Source organism: Crinia signifera, chromosome 6, assembly GCF_055691185.1.
Source record: "Crinia signifera chromosome 6, ASM5569118v1, whole genome shotgun sequence".
NCBI lineage: Eukaryota > Metazoa > Chordata > Amphibia > Anura > Myobatrachidae > Crinia > Crinia signifera.
Genome location: NC_139222.1, coordinates 102,122,053 through 102,142,161, shown reverse-complemented (window position 1 = coordinate 102,142,161; position 20,109 = coordinate 102,122,053). Strand labels below are relative to the sequence as shown.

The 20,109-nt window shown below is 44.1% G+C and overlaps 1 protein-coding gene across 5 annotated transcripts; it reads left to right on the top strand.

Annotated features, from left to right (window-relative positions):
- The first annotated feature begins 1,329 nt into the window (after positions 1-1,329).
- Positions 1,330-19,149, top strand: MAPRE1 (microtubule associated protein RP/EB family member 1). Of its 5 annotated transcripts, XM_083146570.1 has the most exons (9): positions 1,330-1,482; positions 4,152-4,276; positions 7,765-7,910; positions 9,929-10,136; positions 16,179-16,238; positions 16,393-16,514; positions 16,627-16,779; positions 17,033-17,080; positions 17,837-19,149. In XM_083146570.1, exons 2-8 carry the CDS (start codon positions 4,156-4,158, stop codon positions 17,051-17,053), a joined length of 831 nt encoding a protein of 276 aa, XP_083002696.1. In that variant the 5' UTR covers positions 1,330-1,482; positions 4,152-4,155; the 3' UTR covers positions 17,054-17,080; positions 17,837-19,149. The 5 variants fall into 5 exon arrangements, with proteins under 5 accessions (XP_083002696.1, XP_083002693.1, XP_083002697.1 ...); XM_083146567.1 differs by lacking the exon at positions 17,033-17,080; XM_083146569.1 differs by lacking the exon at positions 17,033-17,080 and having other exon boundaries at positions 1,362-1,499.
- The last annotated feature ends 960 nt before the right edge of the window (positions 19,150-20,109 follow it).

Genomic DNA, 20,109 nt, shown 5'->3' with positions numbered 1-20,109 from the left:
GTGTCGGCCTTGACCACCAAATGTTTCCTCTCCTTCCACAGCACTGATGCACCACAGTAACCATGTAGACAGCAGTGGCTACTACCAATGCGTGAAGTTCTTGGTCACTCAGGTCCAGAAGTATAAAGGGCACCTTAAAACTTGTGAGATTTTGTCAGATTTGACCCAAATCAGATGAATTGGGTCAATTTATCTGACAAAATCTGATGTGTAGGACCCAATGCACAATCCCGTGCACATTGGGTCTAACCAAGAGATGGATACTCCTGCACATAGGATAAATCTCAAGTCAATCGGGTCTAACTTGTTGGACAAGTGTAAGGGGACCTTAAGTGAGGTGGCCATACATGAGAAAGACCTGTCTTACAATCATGATTGTGTCCACCTTGGACACACAATGTACTCACAATCAGTCATACAATCCTGCTGCTGCATGCGACTGGTCGTCTCACAACAGTTTGTATGCACCTAATCTGTCTGAAAACTGCCACTCAATTGATGCCGGTTGTATGAGCCGTCAAATGACCAATTGCATGTGCTTTACAGCACATACAATCGGCTCCCAATCCCAACTGATCAACTGATGCAGGCACATCTGATCAGAGGACCAATACACCAACCCACGGGACCGCACATTGCACAATTGTGCATACAATCTGCATTACACAATCTGCATAAAACCCCTTGAGATTGTATGATTGGTCCAATGCATGGGTCTTCAAACTGTGGCCCTCCAGATGTTGTGAAACTACAAATCCCAGCATGCCTTGCAACAGTTTTGCTATAAGGGAGTGTCAAAACTGTGGCAAGGCATGCTGGGATTTGTAGTTTCACAACATCTGGAGGGCCACAGTTTGAAGACCCATGGTCCAATGTCTTTCAGGTGTATGGTGGCCTTAAGTACAGGATGAGTGGATGACGCTCAGATTAAAGAAGCAGCTGCTGCTGATGTGAACCAAGTAACGTGGTATTAGCGCCCCTAGCGGCCGTCACTCGGTGCAGCAACACTGCAGTACGGCGGTGGGACAAGACGTTGCTCTGCAGTGCCCAGCAGCTACCCGCCCCCCCTAGGCAATGCGGTAGTGTCAAGCAAAAAATGTGCATTTAACCGTCATTTCCTGTCCAACACAAATCAAAGGGGAAGGACGCGTAGTTGACAAAACTGTCTTCATATCACAGCAATGTAGTTCAACAGGACGACAATTTTTCCGAAGACAAGTTATCCCTTCATCCTAGTGCCTTTAGCTCAGGCAAAATGGCTATTTTGAGGAGACCAGGGCATTACGTGTAGCGTGCAGAGGTTGGCCACGGCGAGCCGATGTCACGTGACACTTGGGTGGGGTTTCCAGGGCAGACAAAGTGTCACTTAGCAACTGACCGAGGTATAAATTATTCATGAAGTGACGTCACCTCGCACGGCACGTTCCTCTACAGGCGCGTGACATCAGCACGGGTGAGGCCGGTTCGAACGAGACAGCAAAGGTAACGGCCGTGAGCGGGTGAGGAAGAGGCCGGGTGTCCTAGAGGGGTGCGGATGCGGGCTTCGGGTGTACCGGGGTGGTCGTCTAACCTTCCTCTTCCCTCAGACGTTTTGCCACACGTCACATTCCATGCTCCCTATACATCTCCCCAGCATGTCCTCTCTTCTCTCACCCGTCATGTTACACGGGCGCCCTGCGTGCCATCCAGTACCGCGTAACTACTTTTATCTCCGGTACTCGGCCCGGTGTCTACTGACCTGTGCCCCCTAATTATCACCCTGGACTGCCCTCGTCTCCTCATAGCCCCTTCTCATTCATCAGTCAGTGTATACCTCCTGTGCTCCTCTTTCATTTACATCCCCGCAGGACCCCCCCCCCCCCATCCCGTACACCCATGTATATCCGTGTATTACCCCTGCTCCCAGTCATCTCATAGCCCCCTTCCCCATACATCAGTCCGTGTATGGATCAGTGTGTACGCCCCTCACTGCTGTATTGCTCCATTAATGTCCTTCATACAGTCAGCAACCTGTATATCACCACATTTTCCATCACCATAGCCCCCTATCCCATGTCTGTGTGCACCCCCAACAGTATTTTTCCTCAATATTCACCTCTCCATTAACCAGCCATTGGATGTCAGATACCATGTACTTCCCTGTCTTCTCCCTTCTCTCATTCTAGCTACCTGTTACTTTCACTGCCCAGTATCTATAACCCTGTGTCTTCCTACTGTCTCATAACCTCTTCCCTGTACCCTGTGCTACCCTATAAACTCAAACCTTACCCTGTATGTCACCAATGTAGTATAATTGCTTAATTCACTAATTTCCTCTGATCTCAGCATGTGGCATCCAGAAAATAATGCTTTTTCACCTGCCCATTTTCTGCATACATATTCCTGAATATAATTAAATATTTGATCACTCATCATGTATCTTCCGTATGTCTTTTTCTGTGATATGACCTTTTAACCTGTCACTCAGTATAGTCTTCCTTAGCAACATATAACTCAATTTATTACAGTTCCTACATAAATATCCCCTTACATTCTGTACTTATATTTATATATAATCTAAACAAATATCTTATTTACCTCTTAATATCGAGTGCCAGACGGGATCCTGACAATCATTTACCTGATGTTGGGGTCCTGACTGTTAAAAGACCGACAGATGGGCTATTCTCCCTCATGAGGGTCCACGACCCCCATGGAGGGAGAATAGAAAAGGTAGCGCTCCACCGTGCCCGTGGCGAGCGCAGCAAGCCCACAAGGGCCTTTGTTGCGCTCGCCATGCTGTCTGTCTGGCCAGTTGGGATCCTGACTGTCGGAACCCTATACCACACCTTTAATATCCACATTCCCAGTACGTCGCATGGTAAAAGTTCTATTTCTATCCTTCACGTCTCCTACACCCTGTACCCAATTTAACAGGGGCTACACCTGCCATACTGCATCTGATTGTAATATGTGTTTGTAACCTTTTAGGTTGCTGGCTGCTTCTTTGTGTATTAGGTTAACTAATGTTTAGTATTCTTATTTTCTTTTTGCTGTATAATATTTGAGATATATGCTGCTGTTGCAAAGGTTCCAATTATTACATGCTATTGAATCGCCCCCATAGATTTTTTTTTATTTTTTTTTGTAAATAGATACTTTTAATCCCCAAGTCTTCAAATGTAAAGTGTATCATATCCAGTGATTTATTTCCCTTTTTTTCCCTTCCTCTCCCCTCACAATGTAGCTAGATCAGGTCTGGCCAGGCTTGGCTCTCCAGCTGTTATGAAACAAAGTTTTAACATGCTTTGCTAGCCAATTGAGACGGAGGGTATGCTGGCACTTATAGTTTCACAACAGCTGGCCAGATGCTCGTTGGCCAGGCCTGAGCAAAACTTTAAATATAAAGCTTACCACCCACTCTTTAATTTAACTTCCCATGTTTTATATTCCTATGGCCTTTTTTGCACCTATCCTCTAAAGGTGATTTTGCCCAGCGTGTATAGATCGCGACATTCGCTATAATCGCTGGGCTGAAAATCATTGAGTGCATACACAAGAAGTGCATCCCCCCCCCCCCCCCCCCCCCCCAGTAAAACCACAGACGAACGGCGTCCACCAGCAATGAGCGCCTGCCCCTATACAATGGGAGGGCTCCCAATTTTAGCCCCCTTATGATCTGCGACCAGCTGATTCCCTCTGCGGCTCTCCCAGCAGAGGTTCCCTTTCATCAGCGACCATCTCTGGTCGCTGATGAAAAGGAGACACTGAGCAGTATATTGCTCAGCAATATATCGCCCCTGTGGGTACACAGCTTTAGGTCCATACACTAGGCGATTTTTGCCCAGTGTGTATGGATGGCGATAATGGGGAAATCATTGCTGGGCTGAAAATCGCTCAGTGCATACACACTCAGTGATTTTTATTTTATTTTTTTCGCCCTATTTTCTGGGGGTTACAGAATGCTGTAGAAAGCCAGCCACCCCAGCGCCAGATGAGTAGCTGGGCCAGCGATGATGCGGGAGCACGCATCAGCGCTCATTGCTGCCCTGTACACACTGGGTGGCTTTTGAGCTGATCGCCCAATGTGTATGGGTTTTTTTTTTTTTTTTTTGCTAGTCTTGGTGTTTTATTGATTTGTCTTCATTTTGTTTAATTTTCCTATCTTTCAGAGCAATGGCAGTTAATGTTTATTCCACATCAGTGACAAGTGACAATCTAAGTCGTCATGACATGCTTGCATGGATTAATGAGTCTCTGCAACTCAACTTGACCAAAATAGAACATTTGTGTTCAGGTAACGTACAAGCATCCTATGTCCGTTCAGGGACCACCTTCCAGACGTAAGAATGTCTCTAGAAATGTTATGTTAATCTATATGACTTCTGAATTATCTTGCGAGCAGGGCCCTCATACATTTGACTCTGTAAATACCCAGTTTGTTGTATCACTGTCTCCTTTGTAAAGTGCAACAGAATATGCTTTGAGATGAGGAGGCTCATGTGTAGCCTCCTCAGTTCGGGCCATCTCCTCTCTTCCGGCCGCAGCGTGCATAGCTGTAGAGTAAGTTTTAAATGGGTGCAGTGTGGCCCCCTGGCACTAAGGGACCAGTGTGCACCATGCACATATGGATCAGTGGAATTATAAATATGTAGTTTTTAGATATCGGCCACATAGTGAATATGCACAGCAGCAATTAGGGCTGAATAAACCCCCTTATGTGCTTCTAGATTTCTAGGCTCTTTAGCTTGACTACAGATATTGAAATGTGGTATAAAATTAACTACAGGGTATTCTGATGTTACATAATAAGAACTGTCCCACTGTAATGGGGAATGGGGACACTGAAGGGGAACAGATTTATTTGTAGCACTGGAAATTGAATCTCCGGTACTTGTTTCCTATCACGGCCACAATCGCGGGCATCGTGTGCCTTCACTTTAAGGCACACGATGCCTGCGATTTCCTTTGAAAAAAGCAGTACTCGGGTACATTGCGTCGGTCGTGTGCCTTAAGAAGGCACACGACGCGACCGACGCGATGCCCACGATTTCCCCATAGGCTTCAATGTTAAAATATTTTAACATTGAAGCCTATGCGCACCCGACGCGATGCCCCCGATTTCTCCATAGGCTTCAATGTTAAAATATTTAACATTGAAGCCTATGCGATGGACCCGATTTGTCCATAGGCTTCAATGTTAAATTATTTTAACATTGAAACTGAGTCCATTTAACATAGGAAAAAATGGGAAAAGGCCGAATAAGGACCATTTCTCATTGGGTATGGCCCCGTCTGGTGTGTAAAAAATAATGGTCCCCCATTGTGGGCGCCACCCCCACGATCGACGCGAGAGGCGGCGGTGCGCGTCCTCCGACCTTTTCATTCCCCTACTATCCACATCGGCGTGGAGTTGAGAATAGATTAGTGTGGCGAGCCACCGAGCCCGAAGCGTGGCGAGCGGACGCTGATACCTGTGAAGCCCGCGAGGGGACGCAGGGCTCGGTGGCTCGCTGCGCTCGCCACACTAATCTATTCTCAACTCCACGCCGACGTGGATAGTAGGGGAATGAAAAGGTCGGAGGACGCGCACCGCCGCCCCTCGCGGGCTAGCTGCGCTCACCACGCTTCGGGTTCGCGTCGATCGTGGGGGTGGCGCCCACAATGGGGGGGCCATTATTTTTTACACACATGATGGGGCCATACCCAATGAGAAATGGCCCTAGTCTATTCTCCCTCTATGGGGGTCGTGGACCCCCACGAGGGAAAATAGCCGGTGGCCGTCGGGAACCCGGTTGTCTGTGTCTTGACAGTCGGGATCCCAACGTAGAGTAAATGCACCCACTGGTGAGCTTGGGACGGAAAATGAAATAACTGAGCAGAGTGGTGTCTCGCAGTATTGGGACAGGGGCAACTTCATAATGTTGCTTCAGGGCCCACATTGTTCTTGCTATACTCTTGGCTGAGACCACTCCTCTTGGTTTATTATTGCAAAAACCTGATTACATTCTTCACTCTCGCTCAGAGGAACAACCAGCAAGTATCGTTGGCGTATTTTGATGAGGACCTGAGGCGTAGTACTCTGATGAGCATCTTTTTGATTAAGAATTCTATGGAGAAAACCGGTACATAACTTAGAGAGTCTCTGCCTTCCCAATTACCATTGTGAAGCAGGAGGTGGCTACCGTGGTTATGAAGGGGTGTGGTATAATTACCCGGCAGTCGGAATACCGACTGCACAGCGGGGAGAGCGCAATGAAGCCCCTTGCGGGCTCACTGCACTCGCCATGCTGCTGGCACGGTGGTGAGCTGCGCTCGCCATCTATTTTATTCTCCCTCTATGGGGGTCGTGGACCCCCACGAGGGAGCAGTCGGGATTCCGATGTCTGAGTATTGACTGTCGGGGAGCCGTCCGGCACCCGTTATGAAGATAAGAACCACTGGACAGAGTGAATTAAAACTTGTCCCTTTGACAGAGATGTAAGCAGTCATGAAGTCCCATGAGAAGAAGCATTGCACAGTAATTGTGTGTTTGTACACAAGATTGCACACTCCCTGCACGCAAGATGGGCAAACCCCTGCTGACAGCATGCCGGGTGTAATGGTTTACTGTGTGGCCTGTACACCTGGTTATTTATCACCATTTATTTATATAACACACGCATTCCACAAAAGTTTATATGGCTGCATTAAATAAAGTTCTAGCGGTTATCTGATTTGCTGGGAGATGTATACTCCTTGTGTGCCCAGCCTAAGGTGGGCGGGAGGTCTTGGTTGGGCGGTGCGATCTCTGCTCTCGGGTGAGATCTGTAATGAATCCATGATTAGCTTTAAGGCAGCACTTGGGTGAAGGCAAAAATATTTACTTTTTCTTTCCTTTGACCCTTACATTGTGTTAAAGCACAGTTCTGCTTTTGTTTGGCTTCTGTATTGTAGCTTGGTAACCTGGGGGCTTTATGTCAACTACTGTACATTTAATGGTTCCTATGTAATTGGATCATGTTACAGGAATAGATGCAAATGCTTTATTCTTTGTTGTTGCTCTGAAAAGAAATACAAATAAGACCTTGGGCATTGAACAGTACTCAGGAATGTGTAATATGGGGTTGTCTAACATTTTAGGTTAGAATCCTTGTGTAACACTGAATTCTGTAAAAGCTGAGCGCCTCATGTCTATTTTTTTTTTCCTTTGCTTTCGAACATGAGGCAAAATGTATCAAAGCTTAACTCCTATAGTTTTCCAAACAGGTTATGTTTGAGGATCTCCGTGGAAGTAGTAGGGTCAATTACTGACCCAGGAATATAGATTAATTTTTTTTTTTTTTTTTTTTTGGTACTTCAGGATTGTTAAGAACTATGATTCTAAACTCTGGAGAAATTTCCTATAGCAACTTATCCGCCTCTACTTATGTTTTTATAGAATGTAATAATTAAAAAAAAAAAGCTAGCTAGAAGCTGATTGGACAAAGGGGGTGTTGACCATAGCAGCCACTTTTGAAAGCTTTGATACATTTTCCCATATAGCCTTCTGTGTTTATGTAGATTGTTACATGAAAGTTCTCTAGACTTTTAAATAGCATTTGACCTCCTGTTGTGACACCCACTTGCCCTCAGAAAGAGAGGGTACTGTGGAGGAATGTACCAAATAGATCTGGATCAATGGTTCCATAGATATATTTAACATTTGATAGGATCATGGTCGCTTATTTCTCGAATGTTCTGTACAAGCCTCTGATTCAGGGACTACGAATACAGAAATAATATTATGTATGATTTCTTCTGCAGGCAACGTGTATTGTCAGTTTATGGACATGTTGTTTCCTGGATCAGTCACATTAAAGAAAGTGAAATTTCAGGCAAAGCTTGAACATGAATATATTCAGAACTATAAAGTCCTACAAGCCGGCTTCAAGAAGATGGGTGTTGATAAAGTGAGTATGATGGCCTATGTTTGTCTTGTGTACACTCACTGACCCCCTTAGTCTGGATCATATAAGTAAAAATGCATTAATATAGTGAACTAGCATATACTTTCCTATAAGCCACACATGTCCATCACCAACCACTCCAGGTGATGAATAGATCCAGATCCAAACTCTGGCTGTAATACATTATACTTAGAATCTTTGCCAGAGAAGCCAGGTTTCAGAGTCATCTGCAAGCTATTACTGAATGAAAGGTGCTATACTGTGATTCGAGTATAGCCCTTCATGGAATATTCTTGGAGCAGTGAGCCAGTGGAGAAGTTTCCCATGGTAATAAATTGGCTATGCATAATTTCCTAGAATGTACTTAATGTTACCTCAAAGCTACAAAAAACACGGGGAATGGGGAAAAACCAGCGCCGGTGTGAAATGGGAGAATGATACGGGAATCGCTCTTTGTTTCCACACTTTCAGTTTCTGACCCGAGTGCACTAAGCAGTGTCTTTAACTCCTGATAGGTATAGCAGGCCAATGGATATTTTCTTTAATGAGTAAAACCAGGCACGCACTTTAAGTTTTTGGCTTGTATGTCCGTAAGGGTTTCTTTAAATCCTTTCACCCATGGTATACCTTAAGGGTAAATATCCGCTACAATACAAATAAGATATGTGGCACTTACTTAATTCTGACCCGCATTCGTATAATGTGCTCTTTAATCAACCAGGTTAGTCTCATCGAATAAAAAAAAGGTTGTGTACAGATGAACATACACTGTAAAATATCCACAAACAGCAAAAACAAATGTAGGTAAAAGACCAGGTCAAGACGCCTGAGGTACTTGGGGGGGCACCGATGGTACAATCCGTCCCAAACGCTGCAGACGTTCGTGCAGAGCAGCTCAGTCTCCCAGATGGTATTAGGCAGTCCTCCCTGGGTAGTAACGTCAGCTGTGAGATCAGTGGCGTGTGCAACATCCACAGCAACACGTTTCAGAAGTAGTTTCCTTTCTCAAGCTGCCTGGTTACCATGGGCAATTTCTGTACTGGCTCACTTCTCTGCTCTTTTGACTGCTTCATGAGTCGACAACTTGATTTCATACTATACTAAACAAATAAGACGTGGCCAAATTCTTCTCCATGCTCCCTGTCCTTCACTTATTTAAGCAACGTTGGAGCACTGGTTCTTAGGAGTTGATGTATCAAGCATTGAAAAGTGGGGTAGCTACCCATAGCATCCAATCTATTTCTATCTATAATTTTATAGAATTTCCTTAAATGCTACACTGAATCTGGTTGCCATGGCAAGGTCTTCACTGGTCTACTTATCCATTGTTTTTACTGCTTAATAAATCACCCTCTTATTGATCTGTAGGAACTCGGGTGTAGATGTATGAAGCCATGATTTAGAAGGAGTAGCATTCATTTATTTACATTCTATAAAATGAAAAAAGTAAATGTTTAGTTGCTTTGCGTAACTAGACCACTGGTCTACTCCAATCTCTTCACTCTGTGATCCATCAACCCCTGTATACAACACCATTTTATTGAGTTTATTTGCGATTCCAATTGTAAAGCTCAACGGAATATGCTGCGCTATATAAGAAACTGTTAAATTAATTAAAGCAATTTAGAAGTCAATTGAGTTAGGAAGCCACTATAATTCTAGCTGGCCCAACAAAGAAAGAAGGTATGGTTAGAGACCACCATCCCCCATATACTATTTATACCCTAGTCACCTTGTTTCTTCTCTGGGAAGGCTGGTGGTGAAAGTGCCTGGGTAGGTACTTACTGCAGGAGATTAGAGGTTTCTGTTCTACAATTCTTTTCACCCATGTCTGAAGTTGAACTGAGCTTTTATCCTGGAAGAGAGGACTAGCTAAAAGCTTGTGTGTGTTCCTTGGTGAGCGGATTGCCTGTCATGCTGACTGTTTGTTTCTAGTCGATTTAAATATAAAACCGATTGTAAGATACTATTTAAAAAAAAAATAATAATAATTCAAAGCTGGTTGTGTTTGTTACCTGTAGATAATTCCAGTGGACAAGTTGGTGAAAGGAAAATTTCAAGACAACTTTGAATTTATACAGTGGTTTAAAAAGTTTTTTGATGCAAATTATGATGGTAAAGACTATGACCCTATTGCTGCCAGACAAGGACAAGAATCGGCCCCTGCACCAGTCCTGCCTACTCCAGTCTTGAACAAGCCCAAGAAGCCAATGGGATCTACAAACTCCGGTACTTAGTCTTAGTGTCTTATTTGTGGTTTATAGTCGTTGAGAGAATAGTTTTTATAACCAGGTTCTCTTAATGTGTAAGAATACATGTTAGCTGCAATGTCATGAAAAAAATTTCAAGGCCGTCTAATTTTTTTTTTTTTACTTTATAAAAATGACTACTTTCCCAAAAGATACATAGTTAAATGTCGTAGCCTCTGAATTTCAGAGTAGCAGGACTCTTGTGCGAGTCTGCCATTTGCTGCTTAAAAAAAATAAAAAATTACAAGTCAAAAGCAGCAAAAAAAACAGCTAGAAGAATAAGTGGGGAGTAGTTTCCTTTTAGATTTGGCAATATTAAGATCACACTACTTTAATCAGTGCTGTCTCTGAATTGTTGGGAATGAAAACCTGACTATGGGTCCAGTAACGGGCTGAACTCGGGGGGAAAAAAAAAAGTCCATTATTTATAAAGCCCAAACCATGCCTTTTATAAATGATTGCCCCATTTAAAAAGTTTGCGTTTGACAAGCCTCTCACAAAGCCTCCAAACTCTGCTATTACATCTGGCTCAAACTGTGAGTGAGGCAAGTATAGCCAGTTCCTAAGGCCTTCAGAATGGGAGTAGTCCCTGCATGCTTGAACAGTGAAGGAAATATACCAGTGTAGAGAGATGGCAGATTCTAGTTGGGATGAGTACTGATGTTTAACTTATTTGTGAGGTATTAAAGTAACAGAATAAGAGTATACTTCAATTTCACTTCTAGGATCAAATGAAGAGAAGACACACAAGGGTTGAATTGAGCAGGCCGCTGCCTGAGATGCATGTCCTTTTTAATCTCTGGGTGCTGGATGACAGACCAACAGTTGGGATCCTGACAGACAGAGGCCATTCTTCCTCATGGGGGTCCACGACCCACATAGAGGGAGAATATAACCTATGGCGAGGGGGGCTCCTTTGCACTCACCCCCCCCTGTTGGAGTACGATCTGTTAGGATTCCAATGCCTGTATACTGACAGTCAGGATCCCGTCTCTTGAGCCTTTATACCACACCCTAATCTCTGATCTTCTGAAGCTTGCCCTTTTATGTAGTACGCAAGGTCTTGCACATTGATAGTAGTGGGTGTGTTGGATGAGGGAGGGCTGAGAAGGGGTTAAAATGTATTAAAAAGCCATTTGAGGATGGTGGCTTGAGCAGAGTTTGGAAATATGTATGTTTGCCGTGTCCAGTGCATTATAAGTTTAGATAGTTTTATACTTGAGAAATTGACATCTATGCTACTGAAGTTCTACTGTATATGACTTTTTGTAGGTGCCTTGTTAATTTACAGTGCCATGGTTGACCTCTTGGTCTGCATGGAGTGTGATTGGTAGTTGGAGTCACCTGAAGTAGTGAATGTAGAAATGGGTGGGAGCAGTTGGTGTTGAAATTGTTAATCCTGTAGTTTTAAGGATGGCGAAGAGCATGCAACTATTAAGGTTATGATCAGCGAGGAGGAGTATAAATCCCCATACAGGTTCGGCTGTTTGCGCGATATCCCTCATTTCGACACTTCTGAGCTACAGATGGAGCATTGCTCATCTTTAGCCGGCGCTCGCCAGATCCCTTGCACTGGCAAGCGCCGGCGATAGAGACTGGGACGCGTGTGCGTCTCGCACACATGTGCGTCTCAGTATCACGGCGGCTGGCAGCGTCTCCCTGCCCGTCTCCGCTTCAGGGAGTGTAGGGAATAGTAAGTCGGCACTTAAACATTTGGTGCAGCAGGCTTATGCATTGAAGTTATCCGATTCCTGGAAACTATCCCACTGCTGTATCTCCTGGAAAAGTTTGTTTACGATTCTTCCCTCAACTTGTGTACTGGTCGCGTCACTCAGTGTCCACTGCGAATCGATCTTCCCAAAGAATAATAGCCTCCCATCAGCTTCCATTAGGCAAAGCCATCTATAGATAATGCCTATCGGATTTGTTTAAGTAATTGACTGGCTAAAGCCCCCGTACACACTGTACGATATAATAACGATCACTTTTCTCTTTCGTCCATCCTGGTGACACAGCTCAACCATGGGATGTAGGAGGGTCCGCATGAGCAAGGCACCTATGCTGACTTCTTTGAGGCAGGCTCCTCCCTTCTGCATTCCACAGTTTGTTTTAGGTGCCCACCGGAGTTGGTGCTGTGCTGACTGGCTGCGTGCTGCAGCTGTTTTTGTGTAGAGTAGCTAGGTGTTTTTTATTGGATTAAGGTGTTGGCCACATCCTGTGACAGCAAGAAGAGCTCTCTGGCTTAAAGCTTGGGAAGCTGACAGCGAATCCAAAAAGTCTCTAGGACCTTGGCATTATAAAGCAAGCCACGGGGGGAAAGGGCACTTTCCTGCCCACTGCGTCTAAACATTCAGGGTCCAAGTTTGGGGCTTTCGAGGCGGTGCGTCTAACAGAGGACAGGCAGGAAGAGCGAAATTTCCAGTCAGTTAGGGGAGAGCACCCAGATCCCGTTTCAGGGCCTTTGCTAAGAAGCACCTGTCCAAGAGTTAGGATGAGTCCTTTTGCATGACTGGGTGAAGCCTCCCCGTTCTGGGTTCAGAGTGGGGGGTCGGCTCCTGCAGTTTTGGGACAGGTGGAACATCTCCAGCACGGACCCTTGGGTTCTTTTCATTTCCCAGGGTTACAGAATAACACCCCCCCCCCCCCCCCCAAGAGACTTCTACCAACACCCCTACCGCAGGAATCTCGCTTGCGGAAAACTCTTGGGGGATGGCAATGTCTCTTCTCGAGAGGAGAGTGGTGGTCCCGGTACCTCAGGAAGAAAGTTATTTTATTTTTTATTCCATTCTTTTCTTGATTCTTCTCTTCCCCCCCCCCCCCCCCAAACCAATTCTAAATTTAAAATCTTTAAACCTGCACCTGTGGGTGGACCATTTTTGCATGGAATCTCTTTGATCGTTGATGGGAGAATTTCTAGTATCAGTAGACATCAAAGATGCTTATCTTCATGTGCCTATCTGTGAGGAACATCAGTCCTTGCTGCGTTTAGCAATAGGAGAGACTAATTTACAGTTCCAGGCTCTTCCTTTTGGCCTGGCCACAGCGCCAATAGTATTCACAAAAGGGATGGCTGTCACGGCAGTGGCTCTCAGTCTAAAAGGGATAGAGATTATCCCGTACTTGGACGACCTCCTGTTCAAGGCGGAGTTGGTGGAGAAGTTGCAGGAACATCTGGCCTTTGCGACAGTTTTTCCAAGACAACGGGTGGTTGGGAGATTAAGTCTCATTTGACACCCACACAGACTTCAGTTTCTGGGGGTGACTTTGGACACACACCTACATCGTGTGTCTTCTGGAGTCCAAAGTGGTGGACATTTGCCAGTTGGTCCTGTTGCTTCTTTCAGTTCCCAAATCCAACAGTTTGGCAGGGAGTGAAGCTGCTAGGCAAGATGGTGGCAACCTTCGAGACACTGCAAGTTGCGAGGTTTCACTCAAGAACCTTTCAGTACAACATTCTGTCCTGTTGGTCAGGAAATTCAAAGACCATGAGACAGGAACGGCTGTTGCTGCCTCAGACAAGGGATTCCTTGATCTGGAGTCTCTGCAAATGGGGCGTTCTTTCTGTTTGTGGGATTTGCTGGTTGTCACGACCGATTCCAGTCTCGGGGCTGGGGGGCGGTGGTCCTGCACCTGAGGTTGCAGGGTCTGTGGTCCAAGGAAGAATCCAGACTGCCGATCAACATCTTGGAGCTCCGGGAGGTTTGGAACACCCTTCTGCAGGAAGAAGAGCTCCTGAAGGGATCACCTGTATGCATACAGTCAGACAATGCCACGGCTGTGGCTTACCTGAATCATCAGGGCGGGACTCGCAGCAGGAAGTCTCACAGACTTTCCAGTGGGCGGAAGTGAACATTCCTACTGTCGGCTATATTTATTCCAGGGATCTGGAACATGGAAGCGAATTTCCTCAGCAGGGAAGAGCTGCTGGAGGGAGAGTGGGTTCTACCTCAGGAAGTCTTTCAGGAAATATTGACTCTGGGGGCTCCCAGAGATATACTTGATGGTGTCCAGACACCACTGTCAGGGTCCCAGGTTCTGCTCTCGCACCAGGGATCTGATCGCGGGGGCAGTGGATGCTATGACCGTTCCGTGGTGTTTCAAACTTGCCTACGTGTTTCCTCAGTTTCCTATGATTCCTCGGGTCCTAAAGAGAGAGAGGACGCAGGAAGTTCAAATCATATTGGTTGCATCGGACTGGCCCAGGAGGTTGTGGTATTCAGACATACTGAGGTTGTCGACGGACTCTTGGGGTAGTTTCCTTTTCGGCCGGATTTGCTCAGTCAAGGACCTTTTCTGCACCTAGACCTAGCTAGTCTCAATTTTGACGGCCTGGCTTTGGAAACCTCCTTACTAAGGAAGAAAGGTTTTTTGGCGGCTATTATCCAGACTATGCTCAGGGCTCGCAAGCCTGTATCAGCTGCAAATCGTGTTTGGAATATATACATCAGGTGGTGTGAATGACAGAAGGTACACACCTCCTAGGTTCAAGGTCTCTAGACTCTTAGAATTTCTCCAAGATGGGTTTTCAGCAGGGCTTAGCCTGCAGTCTTTAAACTAAGGTACAGTTGTCAGCCTTACCCATTTTCTTTCAGAAAAGGGTAGCTCTTTTACCTGAAGTACAGGTTTTTTTTTTTTTTTTTTGCAGGGAGTCGTGAGGCTTAAACCCCCATATAGGCAGCTGGTGGCGCCTTGGGACCTATCTTTAGTCTTGTTTTTGTTACAAAAACCTCCGTTTGAGCCTTTAAGGTCGGCTGACCTTAATTTTCTCTTGTAAACGTACTTTTTTTTTTTTTTTTTTTTGGCTAGGCCGAGTTTCAGAATTGGGGGGCCTGGTCTTTCTGATTTTCCACGATGACAGGGCTGTGTGTCGTATAGTGCCTAAGGTTTTACCCAAGGTAGTGTTGAGGTTTCATTTAAACCAGGTGCTCCTGGTGTTTTGCCCTCCTGAGGAGGCTAGAAATAGGGACAAGTTAAAGAAACTGGACGTTGTTTGCGCCTTGCGCATCTATGTTGAAAGAGTAAAGGATATTCGCAAAACTGATTTTGCTTTTAGTACTTTGACATACATAAAAGGGTGGCCTGCTTCTAAGCAGACCATTGTCAGATGGTTAAGGTCAGTAATTGCCTTTGCCTACACTAAGGTAGGCAGACCTATTCCTTCAAGTATTAATGCCCATACCACCAGTCAGTTGCTTCCTCTTGGGCTGTGGGTTATGCAGGGCTGCCACCTGGTCCTCTGTTCCTACCTTTACCAAATTCTATAGGATCCATGAGTTTGCGTCTGAGGGCGCTTCATTCGGGAAAGCAGTGATGTACTGCAAGTCTGAGCGTACCGTCCCAAAGGACCGGCTCTTGAACGTCCCATGGTTGAGCTGTGTCACCAGGATGGACAAAAGAGAACATGGGATTTTTGTAAGAACTTACCATTCAAATCCCTTTCTCTGAGCCCATCCTGGCGACACAGCGATCCTTCCCTTACGATCAGTGAGTTTATACCGTTCATGTGTTGTCATGTTGTTGGTTATGTTGATTGTGCATATTAATATGTTCAGGCGTTGTACTGAGTAATGTAACCTAGTCTGCTTTAGAAGTTTTCCTGAGGAATGCTGGGATGCAGTATCCTCTCAAAGAAGTCAGCATAGGTGCCTTGCTCCTGCGGACCTTGCTACATCCCATGGTTGAGCTGTGTCACCAGGATGGACTCAGAGAAAGAATGGTAAGTTCTTACAAAAATACCCTTATTGTAGGCATATAAGCAGTGTGTAAGCTCCCTCCGATGGCCAGTGTGTGCTCCTGCAGGTCGTATGAACAAATGAGGGAGCATCTTTTGCAACCGCCCCCTTTTGCCTCGGCAGTCGCTCGTTGGCTTTAAGTGTGTATGCACTTGATGCCGGGTCACTGCGGCTGTAGCAATTGCTAGGTGTGTGTATGCACCTTCACTGTTGCGACAAGAACACGTGTGGTTAGTGTCTACACAGTGTTATACTCTGTCTTATTCTCTGCAACGTATACATTCTTTCAGATGATTCACTTGAAGGAAAGCCTCTGAAGATAGAAAACCTAAAGAAAATGGCTAAAATTGGTACATGTGTGTCTGGAGGTGGGGAGCACACATTCTATGGTGTTTCACAACAGGCTGAGGGCTATGGTGTTTTTGTTGTGCCAACCACTTGTTTGCTTCGCACTGCGAGTCTCTGCATCCAAGGCCTCTTGTATAATTGCTCCATCTCTCTCAGCTCCACAGAGGGTCGTTGCAGCCCAGAGGACTGTGGTTCCCAACAAACCTGCCCCAGGGATTGGCAGAAAGCCTGCTGCAGTAGGCAATGGAGACGATGATTCTGCAGAACTAATTCAACAGGTAAAGGAACTTTCTCTCCTGCGTTTAATGGGCAATGTAATTTCTAGAGTAAAATGTTTTTGGTGGAAATTCTTTACATTTTGCCTGTAACTTTAATAATTTAATTTTGCAGATAAATGTGCTGAAAATAACGGTTGAAGACTTAGAGAAAGAAAGAGACTTTTATTTTGGCAAGCTAAGAAATATTGAACTCATCTGTCAGGAGAATGAGGGAGAGAGTGATCCAGTCCTGCAGAGGATCATAGAGATTCTGTATGCTACAGATGTAAGTGTTTATTATTCGGTCACGCTGATACATTTGTGTGTTCTATGGAGGTAGCGAACAAGCTTGAGAGAGATCCCTCTGACATGCATATTTGCCCACAATTGAAATGCCATCCAAGGTATATGGTGGAACGTGGCAAACTTACTGTTTAGTTTCACAGGCCAAACATGCTGATGGCATTTTGCATCTTTTATTTACAAGGTCAAAAATAAGCAAATCAAAGAAGTAGTAATATCTTGTTTTCCTTAATCAGGAATCCCACTCCGTCAAATGATGTGCATATGCTGCAGAACAAGAAGAGGTCTGTTTTGTACCAGTTTAGTGTGCAGGTTCTTGGCAGGAATGCATGCTGGGAATATGAACAGTCAGACCTTTATAAGGGTCATGCAGCTGCCTGCAAAATTGGGAGATTGCTAGACCCAGCATTCCAAAGCCTGTGCTTTCCTAATAAAGTATTACACTTCCCCACTTCAGTACTTTATCCTTGTAGTAAAGGGTTTTAGCAATGCAGGTGAAATGGTTAAGTTTGAAATGAGAATAAAATGTTATGAATGTGATGAGAACATGAATGAGATTTCCAGGTCCTTGGTAAAACCAAAACCTAATAGGACCGCAGTAGACACGTAACCCTAGAGTTGTGAAATGTAATCCATCAAATAGTCTAGTGATGACCTTTTAAAGGGGTCACACAGGAGTACCACCTCACCATAATCCACTGCAGTAATATCAAAAAGTAATTGTGTGTGTGTGTGTGTGTGTGTGTAGTTTTTCTCTGGGATAACTGGAAGCAGTGCTAATGATGATGGCATCCAAACTATATAGTTTTATTTATAGAACTACAATTTGCAGAATAACCTCTTTCTAAGTGCATAGTAAGGTTTTGCAGTCCAAGATCCCTCTTGCCCCATTAATGGAAGCAGTAGCTGTTACTGTGTGGTGGTGGTGTTGTGTGTTGTGTTTTTGCTGTGTGTGTGTGTGTGTTTTTTTTTTTTTTTTTTTATATTCACCAACTGTCAAGCAATATGTACATCAATGTAATAATTACTATTTTCTCCAGGAAGGATTTGTCATACCAGATGAAGGTGCGCCCCCCGAGGACCAAGAAGAATATTAACAGCTCTCTCTCCTGCCATGCAGTCACATATATATATTTTTTTTTTCTTTTGATTTTCGGCCCAAATCATGTGCTTAACTGTAAAAACATCCTTTTTATTCTCAGAGGGCTGGCTCAGCACCTCACTTTTTGAAAAGTGTACTTTGCCAAAGTTTCACTCATTTTAGTGGTTTGACCTTTGGAGATGTCTCATTTTGTAGCAAGAAAGTATTAACATAACTTATTTTTTTTGTTTTTTAACGTTCTTAGTGGAACGTTTGATAAGGACTATTGAAGGTTAGTTTGATGGAGGCAAGAACGTTTTAAATTGTTACAAAATGGAGACTAAATAAGTAACCGACATGACAAGTTGTGTTTAAAACAACAAAAACGAAACAAACTGAAGACAAAAAATGTTCATTGCAATGAGATCAAGTGTGGCGGACAGGAGATGAAAATGCCTTAAGGAGTTTACATGTGCTTTCATATCTAAGCTCAAAGTGTAATATGGCTTAAAGAGCGTGTCTAGCTAGATAGATGCTCGCCATGAAGCGAGCGGGTTCTTCGTCTTTTAATGCTTGCAATTAGTGGGAGAACCCTATGTGCTGCTCCTGGTGTGAGGTGTGGAGGGGAATGGGTTGGTGCTGCCTCTACCTCTGCTGCCTGCATTCTATTGCTCTTTAGGCAGGTGGCTTCAGTCCGTGCAGGCCCTCTGGCAGCCAAGAGGATAACAGAAGCTTAAAACAAAATGGGTGTACATAAGATGAGATGAAATATTACTGAGGCTTAGTGATAAATTCCTGTATGTTCAGCCGCCTTCCTCTTCCTTCTTTTTTATTTTTGTTTTTTCTTCAAATTTTTTTTTTTTAAATTGTAAGACTATTTTGCTAACATTATTTAAGATCTCATTTTCAATGTGTTCTCTATGTATCTGCTGTATTCTCCAGGTCACTCCAGGTTGTTCACTACTGGATCAGATGGTTTGGTTATATTAGTTTACATTCTATTTGGTAACAAAAAAAGTAACGTGTAATGCATGAAAAGTTTGAAGGCCCTCACCTAAGCAGCTCGTGTCCTTCTGGTAGCCAATTGACACTGCAGTGCTACACTTCTAAATCTCTCGTGGCCTTTTTTTTAATACTGGTATTTTTCTTTCACCCTCCCTCCTTGATTTTTCAAATTTCAGCCTTTTTTTTATTTTTTTCCCCTCTCCCCAGACTTTTTCTCAACTTTTTTTCTACTTTAAGCCATTTCTAAATAAAAATTCTGTATTTCAAGAGTGCACTGGACTTGTGGTTTGTTTTGCCAGTTTTATTTGAAAGACCATCCATCTCCTATGCTATAACCATTGCTTGGGTTAACCAACGAACATGAACAGCCTGTTAGTATTAGTTCCATTGTCACCAGTATGTACAACAGTCCACAAAATGGCTACAAATTTCTAACAATGCTTTTCATCAGTGGCATTATAAATTGCAGATTACTTATTTTAGACCTGTTTTAATAGCCTGCACATTAACAATACATTTTTATGTGGTAGTCTCAATACAAGTGCCAGGGTCTAGATGGCTTCTCAACACATTTTATTTGTTCATGGGGTGCAGAAGGATCAGAGAGGTACAAATCGCTCATGCACCGCTTGCAATAGAAGAGCTATTGTCTTGATACCATGCCAGAAAATGGGACTTCGGATCCACAAAGCTGTCTGCAAAGTAGGGAGCCTTTGGGTTAAATAAAATGGAGACTTTCAGGAACTCGTAACAGTATATATCTTAAATGTTCTCACAGTGCTTAACTTTAAAATCTTAGGGCAGTTAATCTTAATTTTACCCTGTGTCTTCTGGGTCAGTAAATTATCCCATAATTTATGTTAATATTGGGCAAACAGGCCTTAGTTGGAAAGATTAAGCAAAAATCTAGGAAATTTTGTCAAATAAGGTATATTGTTTGATCCATTGGTTCACGTGTGTGCGTGCAAACAGAAGTAAATCCTATCCCTTATCACCTATTTCATGATTTTGAGTCACTAGCATTGGTTTTCTCTATTGCATTGACTGCAAATAATTTGAATTAGTCCTGGACCACCAATTTAGGCACCCCTGCAAAGGTCCCCAGGCACCCTAGGGTGCAATGGAACATTGTTTGAAAACCTAGGGCTTTGACAAAGATCTTGGAAGGAATGGTGGTGAGTCATTCCTTAGTTGGATGAAATATTTCAAAAAGCAGCCCTCCAATAT

Excerpts from the sequence above, each read along its gene's own strand:
- MAPRE1 (XM_083146567.1), top strand. The coding sequence starts at position 4,156 with ATGGCAGTTAATGTTTATTCCACATCAGTGACAAGTGACAATCTAAGT. Across the intron at positions 7,911-9,928 it reads AGAAGATGGGTGTTGATAAA|ATAATTCCAGTGGACAAGTT; the intron begins GTGAGTATGATG and ends TGTTACCTGTAG. Across the intron at positions 16,515-16,626 it reads CTGCAGAACTAATTCAACAG|ATAAATGTGCTGAAAATAAC; the intron begins GTAAAGGAACTT and ends TTAATTTTGCAG.